This window comes from Lepisosteus oculatus, chromosome 9 (genome assembly GCF_040954835.1).
Source record: "Lepisosteus oculatus isolate fLepOcu1 chromosome 9, fLepOcu1.hap2, whole genome shotgun sequence".
Taxonomy (NCBI): Eukaryota; Metazoa; Chordata; class Actinopteri; order Semionotiformes; family Lepisosteidae; genus Lepisosteus; species Lepisosteus oculatus.
The window spans coordinates 39,382,390-39,398,217 of NC_090704.1; the positions used below are offsets into that span (position 1 = coordinate 39,382,390).

At 39.5% G+C, this 15,828-nt stretch overlaps 1 protein-coding gene across 1 annotated transcript in view; it reads left to right on the top strand.

Moving 5' to 3' along the window:
- rbfox3a (RNA binding fox-1 homolog 3a) overlaps window positions 1–4,674 on the top strand; it is a 513,805-nt gene extending 509,131 nt beyond the window's left edge. Inside the window, exon 16 of the mRNA XM_069194510.1 lies at window positions 5–4,674. Coding sequence (XP_069050611.1) covers window positions 5–7 — 3 coding nt within the window. The 3' untranslated portion in view covers window positions 8–4,674. The remainder of the gene's footprint in view (window positions 1–4) is intronic.
- Window positions 4,675–15,828: the final 11,154 nt, after the last annotated feature.

A 15,828-nucleotide genomic window follows, 5' to 3' on the forward strand; every position in this document is an offset into this window, starting at 1 on the left:
TTAGTAAAAAAAAAGAATAATGTAATGAGCAACGGCGGACATCACCGAAAAGGGCGGAATTGAGAACGAACAACTAAAAAAAACAACAAAAAAACGACAACCATGAAAAAAAAACAAACAAAAAAAAAAGCAAAAGGAATCCTTCTATCAAGGCTGACCAGCGGTCAGAGGGGAAAGCGCAGGGTGACGTCCAGGCGGAGAAACGTCAACCCAGCTCAAGTGGGGCAGGTATGGAGTTGGTTCGCTTTCACGAGGGACAGCCTTGCAGGGAGGACGGCGACAGCGGTAGAGAACAGAGAGGGAAAAAAAAAAGCGGTCGGTCGTCATAAAAACATTTTATTTTTCTAAACTTTTTTAAGTTGAAGGATTTGAGAAAAGTATATATGTAAAAAAAAAACCTTGAAAAAAAAGAACAACAAAAAAACGGACAGTCGAGACTTGGGGGAGGGGGGGTTTGGGTGTTGTGTCAAGGACTGAAATGGAAGGGGGAGCGCATAGCCTCTCCTGGTGTGAGGATGGTGGGGAGCAGGGGGTGTCCCGTCTATGTTTGCACCTATTTAATCATGCAATCCGAAGGCCCTCTTTCAGGACGGGGTATCTCAGGGCCTCTGACGAGTCATATCAGGGATTAGAGCACAAAGAGAAACTGGAGCAAGTGGAGCTGTGGAGCAGTGTAGGGTCTTATTGGAAACTGCTGCTCATCTCAGTGATTGCTGCCCAAGTGGCAGCATGGAGCCCAGGGCCTACTGACAACTGACCACTAGAAATACTCCACCTCAAGAAAGGTGCTGTCAACAAGACACTGTCCCTTGACTTTAGATGAGGGAGACAGCCTGACCACCAGAGGCAGATTCTCCTAGAACTTGCAGAAAAAAGAAAAAAAAATAATAGTGAGCAGTACTGCCAACAAAGCTGCGTTTGCCAATGGCTGGCTTTTCAAAAACTTGTTTTTTTGGGGACTAGCTCTTTTTTAGCAGCAAATGTGTGGCCCCAATCCCCATTTGCACTGCTCGGATGTCTGTGATATTAGTAATGGCAAACATGGGCTTCCCACTAGACATGGAGCAGAAACAGTGTTGTACAGGTTCTGTAGTCCTTCCAGCTCCAACAACAGAAAAGCTTGAAGCTGTGAGGCTCCTACCTATTTGACCATAGTGTTTATGTTTGACTCAACTGAAATATTTAAAACATTTTTTAAAAAATCAGTACTGTATCAATAAATATTGATCAAGACATATTCATTTGCTGTGATTGTTAAAGCCTTAGGATGCATTAAAAAGTCCAAATAATTGTACATTTGTGTTTGCCACTTACTTCTGCTAGACATTGTATTAACTGCAGTATTTTGATATACAATGACTTTCAGATCTAGGGAACCACTCCCTACCCATCTTTTATATCATTAGTGATATAATGTTAAGATTACAAGCAAAAAGCTTCTGAAGCACTTAGTGTTGATGTCTAACACAATCCTTCTAATGTCAGTCCTGAGGAGATCTCAATTGCTCCAGGGCTTAGCTATGACAGACATCTGTACTAGACAGAAATGCATAGTGACTTACAGTTATATGTTATGTAAGGTTATAGCTCCACAGAAAAAGAAATAGTTTCACAAAACACCCTACTTTTCAGTCAGCATTTGTATTCAGTTCTCCTGTCATCTCACCTGTATTGGATGGTTAGAACTGTGATTACAGTGATTTTGCTACCAACTGAGAAATAATTACTGTAACTGATAATATTGAAAGACCCAGACAGTCCCGAGCAGACTGTGGACCAGCTTTGAAATTAAAACCGAAAACGTCCTGTTTCCACATGGAAGCACTCTATCTGCAAGAAAGCTTCTGTAATAACATATTGAGACTGGTAAACATGGATTTCAGTGAAATAGCCCCTTTTATATTTCCTTTAAGATTTTACTTAGCTGCAACACAACTGTATATTACAGCTCAGAGTAAGTGTCTAACATTCAGACAGCACCTGGATTTTCGTAAAAGAACTTTATCATGTTCACATTTTTCAGTTTAAATCTTCTCTGTTGTCAACTAAATTCCAACACATTCAACAGACAGCTATTTGAAAACACATTTTTGTCGTTTTTTGTTTGTTTGTATGTATGTGACCTAAGTAACAAACTCTCCAGGCAGACCATGCAGAGTATACTGTTGTGAATTAATTTGTTAATTTATTTAGAAAGAAAAAATCTGTTGTTTACCACTCAGCTCACAGTTTCTGGAGACATTTATGGTGATTGATAATATAGAATTTCCTCAGGCATAGTTGTCCAAAAACAAATGGTATGCAAACTTTATTTATTTATCCATCCTTTTTTTGGTAGCTGTAAAGTGTAATACACCATAACAAATTATAAGCAGGCTACAATTTAAGAGAATTGATGTCGTCTGCTTGTCTCTTTGGGATTTTCACTGAAGTTCAGTCATTCATCTTCCTCTTTTGCCCAGTACAGCAAGAAATGAAATGTGGTATAAGACAGGCACCACTTTAATTAAGGGTTTGCGAACAAAGTCTCATTAGAGTGTGATACCTTTTCAATAAATTTTGCTTCTCAGTAAGATTCCTATATATTTAAATGTTATATTATAACATGCCAGTAAGCATGGTACAAAGTCAGTTATAATTTCTGAATGCTGCATTAATGGACTCTAATCCTTTCTATTTGTGATTTGCAAGCCCTCAGGACGTATTTTACCTTAATAATCCAAGTTGTGGTGATATAAACCTTGATTTTTGGACAGGACCTTACATGTTGTAACCTTTTGAGAGATTTTTTATGACTAGTGTTGCATCTTTGCTGTTTTTTTTTCTACGTTCCGCTACTGAATGTACTTGAAACTCTTGGAAATTTTTATGTAAAAGTTGTGTTTTTTAAAACCGTGTTCTGTAAATGTATGTAAATGAGAAACCTTAACTCTAGTACGCCGAATGTTGTTTTGGAAGACGAAAAATGAGGTGCTGCTGGTAAAAGTCAGTCTTTGACTTTAGAAATCTTTGGGGAATACTTTTTGCTTTTCCTCTAACAGAACACAAGAACGCAAGCCTGAGATTCCAAAATTTGTGTAGATTCACAAGAAAATAAAATCATCATTATTAAGAAAATCTGTGGAAAGCATTTAAATTTAACAGGTAATATAGTTGTGTATGGGATGTAAGCTAAAATATATACATTTTTCTCTTAAACCAAGATATGATTTTAGAATATAGTATAACGTTTGAGATCTCTCAGCAAGAGGCTGTAGTCTTAAATGATTCAAATAAAATCAAAACCTTTAAACATTGTAGGGATGAAAACTTATTTTTTTTAGATATTTATCTAGATGATGTCTTTAGGCCTAGGTTTTTCATCATTATGGTCCATGAAAAGTTAAAATCACGCTGATCTTTTTTCTTATTTCCCCTCAAGTTATTTCTACTCATTACCCACTTGCTATGATGAGGTATGCTCATGAGGCACTAGTGTCACTGGAGTGAAACTGTATTGATGTGCCTAAATCTGGAGCAAAGGAAACTAGAAAAATCTTTTGCTTAATTAAGTCTAATTTCTTACAATAAATTAAGTACTTTTAACTATTATTAGACTTAAATATTGTGATTGATCTCAATTAGATCTCAACCGCAAACAAAAGCCTAAAAGCATGTCATTCTGATAACAGAGAGTGAATCCTGATGGTCCTTTCAGACTAAACCTGGCATGTTGAAATGTTAATATACAGTGCATATATATACAGTATGTGTTTGTGTCTATATATACAGACACACAGAAGTTTTTTTTCTGCTTTGATGTGTCGTGTACATACTTATAATATACAGGCTTTCACATACTGACAGAAAAGTAAATTTGACTGCCGCTTCCCAGTAAAAAGTCTTCCCCTCTTCAAGCAGCTTCATTGATGCCATTGCTGCTGGAATAAGCGAAGAGTTCCTGTTTTAAACAAACGCCAAATTTCTCTGCCCAAAATTTTAGAATTTTAGAAGGCAGAGAGCTGTAGGGAGCAATGTGTCAGCAATGTAAATATATGCCTGAATTATTTTGTTTACAGAAGCTGCTACGTAAGTTTAGCGTTCCCAAACTTCCCACAGAGATGGTACAAAAGCCGCTGATCGGTTTGTAATGAGCTTCCCGTGTCCACGCTTTTTATACAATGCATTTGGTGTGAAAAAGCACCTCCTTCTCGCGTTCATCTTCGTCTCCTCTCCCGTTCCCCCCTCCCCCTCCCGAGGGTGGTGGCTGGTGTAGCAAATTAGCAGGCTGTCCCCGTGAAAGACGACCCTCCCGTTCCGTTCGTGTGCGCTTACAGAACTGACTCCTTTTTTGTATTCCAACTGTACATAAAACCCTTTTCTCCATCTCCTTTACCCTCTGTACTCTTGTATTATAAAAAAAAACATTCTCCATGTGCTTCACTGTCTCTTCGCGACAAAAAAATATAATTTTCTTTCTGTTTTTTTTTTGCAACTGTCCCGAAACAATACAAATTAAAAAAGATATATTTAAAAATATAAAGAAAACTCCTGCTGTTCTGGCTCTGTACTCTAAACTTTGCCTTTGTTTCTTCTCATTCTGTATGCTTCTAATGTGCTTTAAATGAACAGTACTATTTATTATATAATTATATTATTTATTATTAATATTATTATTAATAAACATTTCTTTCTTCAACAAGAATCTGTGATCTTTTTGACGTATTGTAAGTTGCTTTGTGTTAATTATTTTTTTCTGGGGGGGTACTGTTAATTCACCTTGAACTCAAGGTGTTACTGCTATAGGCTATAAGCAACATGATGCTGTTTTATTGGCACCAGATAGTGGAATAATGGAGCTCGAAATGGAGAAGTGCTGTTGTTTTTTTTTTGGCACTTTTCTAGTTTGGTTTTGGAGCAGTATGGCGGCACAGTGGTTAGCGTCGATGCCTGGTGTAGCGGAGCTAGTTCATCCACGGTGACGCCATCGCCCTCCCTGCGCGTAGCAGGGACATCGGCCGCCTGGGCTGAGGAACGTCTCCTTTAGCTCATGCGGTTGGTTCCCTGTTGCGTTACGCCGGAGACCCGGGTTCACGAACCCAGGTGTTGCGGGGTGGAGCGGCAGAGGGTACGAGACTGCGCAGAACCACAAGGGTCACACTTGCAGCTGGGGCCCTGGGTTCAGTTCCATGTATGGGATCCTGTCTGTGTGGAATTCGGATGCTCTCTCTCTGTTAGCATTGGTTTTCTTCTGGTGCTCTGCTTTCCTCCCACAGTCCAAAGATAGACGGATAGATAGATTCATTGGTTTCTGGGAAAGTTGGCTCTTCTAAACTGAAATCATTGTCAGATATATTTTCTCTGTTAGGCCACCTCTCCACCCTGTTTTTGTCCGTGCTTTGGATGAAGGACTGAAGCAGCTCTTACTGAGGACCCTGCTCACTCACAGACACCTGAAAAGCCAAACAGGTTGCTATTTTGTGGTGAGCTGAGGAAACTTAGGCTGCCTGCAAACCCAGTAACCTTCAACTAATTATATGCCACTTCTTGGGTGAGTCTAGTCACAGTGAGTGACAGTGTAGATTTTAAACTAGAAATCCCTCAATCAATGTACAGCTAAAGACCTTCATTATAAATCTGTTTTTATGAATTAAACCGCATAGGAGTTCTAAGGATATCTCTTTGTCACAAGAAATTGCGTAAAGGTAGGTCACATCTTAAAATCTAAAACATTTGAACATTTATTTCTGGTGCCTTTTAAGTTCAAGAAAATGGTTTCATTCCAAATCAATCGATCAACAGCAGTCGGAAGAAAGAGTGATGATGCCGTTCAGGTTTTTGTTTATTTTCATTATAACACATCAGTCACACCAGTTAAAGAGAAGATTGGGAAGTGTCTGAAAGGGGAAAAGATGGTGTTGTTAAAGGACCAATAGCAACAGCAAAATCAAATGCAGAATTTCATAAAATATGTAAGGAGATGATACAAGGTATTTTTTTTGCATACACCCCTTCAAAGTCTTTACTGGTTTACAGCAAGAGCTGAGGGGCTGGACCTGCATTAGAGAAGATGGCATTTGATGCCAATTTGTCTTCTTTCCCTCGGGACACAAGACGGAGTGCATCTGTCTGTCTAACGGACGATCATTTACCTAAACAAAACAAACAAAGCATCGATTCCCCCTTCCCTAAAAAATGAGGATGTTTGCCATGTAACAAACAGCTCTTCATTGTTTAAAACATTGATTCCAAGCCCTTCCACTTTGTCATTCACCCTGCCCCAACCCCCATATTATGGATAGGCTTGAGCTGTGGTACCCATTACCAGAGAACAAAGCCTCCAGACACAGCAACCACAATGGTGCAGAAACAGAGCTGGGGGGTGTACAACGGAAGACGCTGTTACTGTGTGCTGAGGTAAGTGCACCCAGAGGTAAGCTGTGGCAAACTGCAAGCACAAGCACAGCATCAGAAAATATTTGAAATGGCATTGGGTTTTTTTTTCCTGAAAGCAGGTAGCACAAAACAGGGTAACTATATTCCCAGCAGTAAATTACTAGGCCACCTGCGACTCTTACTGTAACCAAGCAGGCTGGCCAGACTCACTTCAGTGAATGAGTACACCTTCACATACAGTAGTTCAGGTGGGTAGCTGCATCAGCATGCGTAGGCTGTAAATAAACAAGTAATAGGTTTATTCCATGCTGAAAAGAGAAGAAAGAAAACACGAGCATTCGTTTCCTGGAAAATTGTTTTAGAAGTCTCTGAGTGTTACTCTGGGTGGTATCAGAGTCAAAAGAAAAGGTATTAAATTTTAGGCGAAATCCTTTAGGAATGATATTATGTCATCGACATCTGTGAAGGAATAGAAGGTGGTTAGAAAGCCTGGTCTTGGAACAGATCGCTGTGAAGAGACGGAATGCTGGTTTAGTGAGAGAAGGGGGCAAGTGGCACAGGGAGGAAGAGAAGGTATGACGAAGAGATCTAGAAAAAGATTTGGAGGAAGGCATAGTGGGTCGCAGCAGGTGTAGGCTGTAGTAGTTCAGGTGGGTAGCTGCATCAGCATGCGTAGGCTGCAAAGGAGCAAGTAATAGGTTTATTCCATGCTGAAATGGGTGAATTCCATGATCTTTTCGGCATTGAATACAACTTTTTACTCGTTCATATACAGTATTTCCATTGTCCAAGCCTAACAGCTCATAAAGTTTGTCCAGAAGTGGCTTACAGCTACTAACACCATAAGCCTTACTGGATTAACCAGTTTTTCTAAGCCTAGTGCATTTACACTTGCTACTGTTTGCCGCACAAAGCTGCACCAACACTGGAAGAAAGGACAGCATTCATCAGTTCTTTCTAACTAAACCAGACTAACCATCTCGCACTTTATTAGATGAATTTCCATTACTGGCACCAGCCACACCTGGCAAGCAGTCAGGGTAATGAATGGATTCTACAGTCTGATATGATAATTAGCTTGACAAGACTAAATAGGCTTTGATGGGGAACATCTTTGCTTTCTGCTTAGTGCAAGAGTGTAAGATTGCCAGAGAAAATTGCGAAGCCTGTGTCAATGATGGTCAGTATTAGCATATCATTCTGTTTGATAAGTCATGCCCAGTAATTTCTAGTGTCTTGGCTACAGGAAGCATCAGGGGATGATCCCTGCTCTTTAACACTGATATAACATGGGCTTTCCCAGGCTGATCGCAGATGACTGCCAAATGAAAGTTGTGTGTGTCTAATTGTGCTCATGCTGAAACACAAACTGTTGAAAGGTTACAAGTGCAGTCCCTTCTCTCTGCCTTTTACAGATACACGTGGGGGTTGGTGAAGGTGTTTGAATTCCAAAACAGCTAAAACAAAGGCAAAACAAGACTAAAAATGGCATCCCTAAGGAAGAAGCTATTAAGACACCATGCAGGCCTGGGTGAAATGTAATGCTTGTGTTAATTACACATGGATATAGCATGTTACAACAAGACTATCGTTTCATCGCTGTTCCATGTAAAAAGAAAATTTGGCAACGCATTAATAATAATCACTGGTGCGGTAAATTAATTTTGGATTGCTTTTCTGGGTTAGTACAAAATTGTTTTGTTGAGGGGAAAAAAGAGATTAAGGTTTTAATTATACTTGGTAATTCACGCCACGGAATAAATCCCCTTTAAAATTTGTCACTTTTGAAGCAGCGGTGCCTCACATGTCTCATAGTAGGGTTATTAAGAGATAGCGGAGGCAGCCGTCTCCATTTTTCATTTTTAAAACTGCAGTGCCCCCCGCTCATGAACAATTTAATACGTAAATGCATTTCCTTTTTGTCAAAACAGCACATTAATCAATATACTGTCATCGTAGCTGGGGTAAAGGCCGTGTTTGACAGAAGCTATGTTTGTAAAGGAAAAACATTCCATTACCTTTTCATTCCATGGGTGATTTCAGACATTGTGTCCCTTTTACCTGCAACATAAAAATAGCCCTCTTGAACCATCAAGTCCAAGTTAAAGTTCTTTGCTTTAAAATTCATTGTACAGCATATATTACTGCAGGGTTATGTTTGCATCTAAAGGCTTTGGATCCTAAATGTATCTGACCCCCAGTAATATGTAAAGGAACTTAAATGTAGTTGTAAGCTACTTGTCATTATTCTGATTCATTCCCCTTTGTATGTTTTGATAAGGTATGCATTTTCAAGAAAGGCAACCCAAGCACACAATGTGGTGCCATATTTATTTTGTTGTCGATTATTTGCTGTATTTTAACATACGGCTGCAACCACCTTTAACTGGATGGTTTTCTTGTGTGGTTTTCTTGAACTCCAGAATCCATTAGGCTTCAAACTAAAACATAATGTTCACAATTGACTCTGTGGTGAACAGGGGTGAAAGACCTTGGGTGCAAAATTAAATTTTGGTCACACTTCAAGCTTAGTGTTTGTTCAATAATTATTTTTGTTGTCGTCGATTAAGGGTTTAATGTTAATAACTGTGGAGCATGGAATGAATAAACGCCACCAAACTACTGATAAGTATTGCTGACACCGTCTATCAGCGTTTTATTAATTTCTGAGACACGTAGATGTGAAAATTATGCCGGAACGAAGAGTTAACCTTATTTTTTTTTCTTCACCCTCTCGCCCAATTGTTTGAATAATTATAAAATCAATAGGAAAGTCATTTGAGATGAGGACATGGAGAGGGGAGTGAATATAAAAAGGAAAATAATTGAGACGCTGAGAAAGGAAAGGGACTTGCTCTCTGAGCCAGGCTGGATTAGTCACACAAACATGCGTAAATATTTGTGTTCAGCTCAAAAGGCTTTTGTGAGTGCATGGGAGTGAATTCACCTGACAACCCTTCTCTGCCACTGCCTCCTCCCCCACCCACCCATGCACAGAGCTCATTACATGCAGGTCATCAGATAGCAAATTGAGGCTAAGAGATCTCTAATCCGCGCTGTGACTTAAAGTCACCTCCAAACGCACAACATCAAACGCGCCCGGCACAAGCACAAACACAAGTAAGGATCTGTGTGTGCCCAGACACCATCTCCAAGCCCACAGCAAACATGCCGCCTGACTTGAAAATGAAAGACACTTGCTCGCAATGAATTTACATCTTAAGTATTTCTCATGTCACCCCTCCCCCTCTTTCTTTTCTCCGTGAAGATCGTTTACATCTTACTCTCTTTCCTGCTCCCCCACAGAACTACACAGAACATAGCCAGAAGGGTGTTTGGATATTGAAATACGTGAGGAGAAAATCCATAGAGGTGACCTCCTTGCTGGAGTTAATGGCCAGTGTCTCGATACACCTAAATACTACAGCTAGGACACACCCCTTTTATCCTCCAATTTGAAAAGTAATCTTTGGCTTCCCTGAGAACAAACTTCAGAAGGCGATTTCAATGTGCTCGGAGGTCCAGGAGAATCTTCAGTCTAATAAACCAGATGTCGTGTTTTTCAAAAAGGAACTGCAGCATTGGAAAAAAAAACAGCTTTATTTATTTTTTTAAAAGAACATAGCCGGTACAGGACAGAATAAAAGCATAGGCCTTAAAACTGCAGACTTTCTCTTTAAAAGTGTGAAACCTCTTGTAATAGAACTGTTCCACTGAACAAAATGTAATGTTGCCTCTTAATTACCTACAAAAAAAAAGCAAAAGCCTAATCAACAGCATTAATGAAGATTAAGAGCTATAAGACTGGGCAAACACACGCACACATCAATACGTGTTACAAAATACATGAGTGTGTGCACGTTCCGGGAGTATAATCCTGGACTCAGGGCTGTTTGACTGTCCACTGAGATCTACCATGGCTATGGGCCCCTGTGACTATTGGCCCCATTTACACTCTGCTTTAAGGGACGGGTCTGTGCAAAGGAGGCGATTTATCTAAGTCTGGTTCAATAAAACAAAAGTTGGCATTTGCAAAACCCTTCCAGACTGTTTTAAAGTGTTAGAAAGCTTTAGCAGATTGGGTAGCTGATGCACGGCATCATCTATTTTTTCCCTGGATTTAATTTCAGCTCCTTTCTCATCCCATTTGAGTGGATTATCTGAGACTTTTATTTCTGCTGAGAATGTTATGAGCTATTCTACCTAATCATGCCATGCCAGTAAAAAAACAAAAATACAAATACAAGTAAAACAACAAACTTGTCTCATTTGACAGTAAACCTTCTACCCAGAAGACACACACACACAGATACTCCAGCTTGTCTATCTCCTCTCGCTGACATACTGTAGATCCCTGAGCTTTAAGAAAGTTGCCCTACACTGATGTATTTGTGTGCGCTCTCTTTCGTGACTGGTGTTGTGTCATTAAATGTGTGCAACTCATTTAAACGCAGCAAGCTTCTAGATAGCCCATGTCTTTAAATATAGAGCACTAGCAGGACCAACCACTTTAAGTGGAAGCAGACAGGAGAGCTTCATTTCCAAACTGACTGGCTGTAGAGCCATCAACAGGGAAGGAGCAGATCCAGTCTTTGCTGTGGAGTGCACCCCCAGCATGGGATCCTGGGCTTTAATGACACGCATGTAAATCTGGAGTTAATAGCAGTTCTGTCCTGGGAGAGAAGCACGCCATTGGCATGTGTTTGACAAAAAATGAATGTGTAAAGCGATTAATTACACTGCTGCAGTGACAGCTGGAGAATGCATCCCTGATAAGGTTATTTGTAGTGAGTTTTTTAAAGCTGTTAGTTTGCCACTGAGAGAATTGCAATAATGGGAGAATAAAGCAAGTATGGTACACTTTGTTTTAACCTCTCCGTGACCCGGTTTCAGTGCCACAACTTAAGACAACAGTGTGTTATAAAATCAAATTAAAAACGGGATTTTTTTCCTTCAACATATTTGGATTTGCTCTTTTTCTGCTTTTATACCATCTCTGTTGTATTCTCTTAATTTGTCATCAACCCTCTTTTTTGTAGTATGGCCTTTATCACACAGAGGCGCGTGAGGACTCACCCCTCCGCCAAAACAGTAGACCCCAGACTCCACACATACTGTATATCTTTGTAAAACAACACCTGCTGTAGTGTTTCTGGTTAGCTGCCTCAAACTGTTCAACAAAAGTCAGATAGCAGCTATCAGGACATTCCTGTCTCGCACACGTTTTCACATTCATGTTTCATAAATTAAGAAGGTTATAAGGTTTGAAAGGTGGGGGAAAATTGTACCACATAATCAGTGTGTATTTAAATTTCAATAGCTCTTCTGAAAATAAATATACTGAATAGTACATGTAAAATTAATTTAAATAGAATCAAACCTGTATTTTTATTGTAATTTAGTATTAAAATGTAATTTAAAATTATAAATAATTTGTAATATAATCCATAATGCCATCATTAAGAATAGAATCAAAGATTGGTGTGAACACACAAGAAACATTGACTGTACAGTCTTGGGGAGAGGGGCTGCAGGATTTTTCATTTTTCATGAGCGTCAGGTAATTTATATCTGTGCGATTAGGGCCCCCAGAGGCAGGGAAGTTCAGCAGCAGATATATTAATTTTCTCAAAATGAGCCTTTATTGTTTGCAGGGCTGGTGTCAGAGCTGCAGGGGAGGGGGGGGGGACTAGGGGATACTGAACTCATAGCATTTCTCCACGCTCTGCTGAACCTCTCTAGAACCCGATCCAAAAAAGGAGGCACTCATGGTCGTATTGCCCACACGCATCCAGACACGCATCCTGGAGTACTGTCCTCTGTGTGACACTGTACTTCTTCTTCAAGGGCTCTTCTGGGTAGAAGAATCTGGCACTTTTCTTTGGGGCTCCTGTTATTCAGAGCTTTACTAGCTGATCAATGTCTGTAAAAAGGACTCTAGCTCAATCACGTCACAGACATTGCTAGTTTCTTGCAACCCACCTAGCGCCTGTCCAACAGTGGACTGTTACACGTAGACTTGGGTAATCCAGGATTAGTGTAACAACAAATTAGAACACTGTCTTATTAACCACGAAAATTGCTGACTGGGCTGAATGGCTTCCTCTCGTTTGTAACTGTTATTATGTTCATTTGGCAGAAACAAGCTTCCAAGACTTTGTCATTGATCATCAGAGCCTATACATTCCTCCTTTTGATCCAAGTTACAATAGTTAAAATGGAGCATGTAATACGGACTGGTAGTATATCACAAGCCCACCATTCTGTCCACAAATTCATAAAACTCCACAACCCCCTTCAACCTCTACTCTACCCCAGGTAGCATTTGCATCTCCATTCAGGAGCTGTATAGCCTGACAAGTGGCACAGCTTGGATACGAACCAGCAAATCCCAAGCATGAAAAACCCAGATGGAGACTTCTACTTCATGACTCACTCAGGAGACCCTTTCCTTTCTAATTTCATGGATGTGTAGGGTTATTGCACAACAATATTCAGTTTGAAGTGTTTCAAAATTCTCTAGATGGGCCCTAAAAGCATCGTACTTGAAAAAAATAGACCCCACTGACAGCTAACTGGAACAGTATGGGCATTTGCCAGCGGGCTGCTTCGCGTATTTAATTCTTTAATTATTTAGTGTAATTAAGTTAGAAACTTTCGCCATTAAACCAGAACTTCAGCATCTGTTCTTGGAAGGAAAAATGCTACGACTGTGGAATGGCCATGGTGCTCATAGGGCTGCATTTGATAGAGTTTAATTACAAAAGAAAAGAATGTCTGAAATAATCCTAATAAATCTTTAATGTCCCAATTAATGAACTATATTAAAAACCCAAGAGAAAAGACCAAGCGTAGACAGACAAAGGCATCTGGAGCTTGTACACATTAAAAGGCTATTTTGCAATTTAACACCCATAAAAGCTGCATTAAAAAATTGAAGTGTACATACAGTACCCTCTTTACACATCCCCACTGTATGCTTATAGTCCCTCACTAGGCCTGTGACCACAGCGTAACAGGTAATAAATGTTTTTATGATATTTAGTCACCAGAGAGTCACCCCCTCACTCCCTAGGCACCTAAACTCTAATAGAAGACAATTAAAACTGAATCATTGCATGAGACAGAAAAATGCAAAAAAGGATCTTGGAGATCCCTCAGTGAGAGGGCGAAAAAATATTTCAGAATGTAAACTTTTGTTAATTCGGATGATAAGGTAGAGTCAAATCTGTGGATTATTAAAGATTTTAATAAGGGAAAAGACAAAACAGACTGATCCCCCCGATGCCCATATTTTGTGATTTAATTATTTTGTGCAAAAAAAAACTTTTAATCGTTCTTTTTTTTTTTAAGGCTTTAAAAGTGTACTCCCTCGAGGCGTTGGGGAGTTTAAGGCATGTGTATTAATGTTTAATACTTCCAAGAAGGAAGCTGATTATTTTTTCATGGTGTTTTGCTTGAGAACAAGTGGCGACACTGCCATTGTCTTGGCAAGTGTAAGTGGGAACAGGGGCTGCTGTGGCTGACTATAGGGAGACATTCGCAGGCCCTGCAGGTCAAAGGTCGCGTGCTCAAAGCCGGAACACATTGGCATTTCCTGAGTAATTGCTCAGAAGACTCCACAACAAACATAGCTTAAGCAATCTGCACTTCAAGAGCCCCTGGATGGTTTTTCATTTTCTTTTAATATGAAGAAATGCACAATAAAATATAATATTTTACCGATATTGCATGCCGCTGCATAATTAAAGGCAGTGCTCAGACAGTAATTTGCAGCATCAAGCGGCCAGCTCTACAGCAAGCTCTATTCCTGAGCTTCCCTTCGCATTGCGTAATGGTTCTTCGCGGAGATCAGAGCGCGAGCGAAACAACAGAAACCTCTGGGGCCCGCAAGCAGCAAACCTGATTAAAACTATCTTGTTATTTTAAAGCACACAAAAGGCCTCCAATTCAGCTAAATCCGAGAAAAGGAGCCAAGCTTGCAATTCAATCTAAAGGGATTTTTTTTTTGCTCTCTTCCTTTTTTTTTTACAAGGTTAGAACAATAAAATGAGCACTTTCACCAGGCTCCCCCAGCATAAATGTGTCTTGATCAGTCTGGCCGCAGACATAGATCACCCAAACGCTTTATAAGCATTTTGAATGTCTTCCCTTCTTCTTGGCCAAGACAGAAGCGGGAACCTACTGTAGTACACAAACAGTATGGCTGGGGGACAAAATCCTTAATATTCCTTTTCTAAGGGCTGGACCATAAGATGCAGTTTTTAATCTTGTAAACAACAGGACATTTCTGTAGTATACCAGATTTATAATCCTAATACAAATAACATAAGTGTGCCACAACCTTAATTCCACTGTTTACAAGATGATAACATAGCCAACGTATGTATTTCTTACTTACAAGTTTCAGATTCATTGGTCACTTGGCTGAAAGTCATGAGCAGTGTTCATTTCTCCCTCTTCGTCTCAATGCTTGAGTAACATCTATCTGCAACTTTGGTATCTGCAGACTCTCCTCAGATTCCATACATAACAAGGTGTTAAAAACACAAATACCAGGGTTGGAAATAACATTACTACTGGGTGCTGTGTGGAGTCCAAAGACATACTGGTAGGTTAACTGCCTTCTGGGAAGACTGAAACTGGTGTGTTTGTGTGTCTGTGTGTGCCTTGTGATTAACTGGTGTCCTGTCCAGGGTATATCCTGCCTTGTGCCTGTTGCATGCCTGGACAGGCTCCCCTGAGACCCTGTACTGGATAAAGCAGTTAGAACAGGGATTATATGTACTGTATAGCAGTTTGTTTTGGATAGTGTTCTATACTGACATTCACATATACTGTACATGAGGCTATAATAATTGTAGACAGAAATACAGGCACCTAGTACTTGAAATGATTGTTAACTGAAATAAACTGTTTATTTCAATGTCTTACCTACCACTTCCTAAGATGAGTGTAAAATAAAATTAAAAGATGTGTCATTGACAAATAAATGTAGTATAACCATCTAAACAATTCTAAAATTGCAGAAAAATGTTGCAATGCAAATTACCTACAATTGTGTCTGCAATTCTGTAGATGTATTTATAGAATTTGAATTATCCTGTGGAAAACCAAATCGTTTGTATTTACACAGGTCTCAAAACAGCAAACCTTTTGCATGTACAGATGTCAGCCTGTGGCCCACACATCTTTTTTCTTTGAGCAGCTGGAGTTCAATCTTTAATGTACAATAAACCGTAATGAAAATGAAATCTACAGGAATACATTTTAAAAAATGCCATGATACATTTTAGTACATTCCAGATTAAAAATTAATATTGCCAGTAGGCTTTAGACACAGATTATTTATAATATATCGGCATATGCTAATAAATATGCCGCAACATATTCAAAGTTCGTTTCAAATTAAAAATTGATATTGCTGGTGGCCTTCATGTATAGAATATGTAT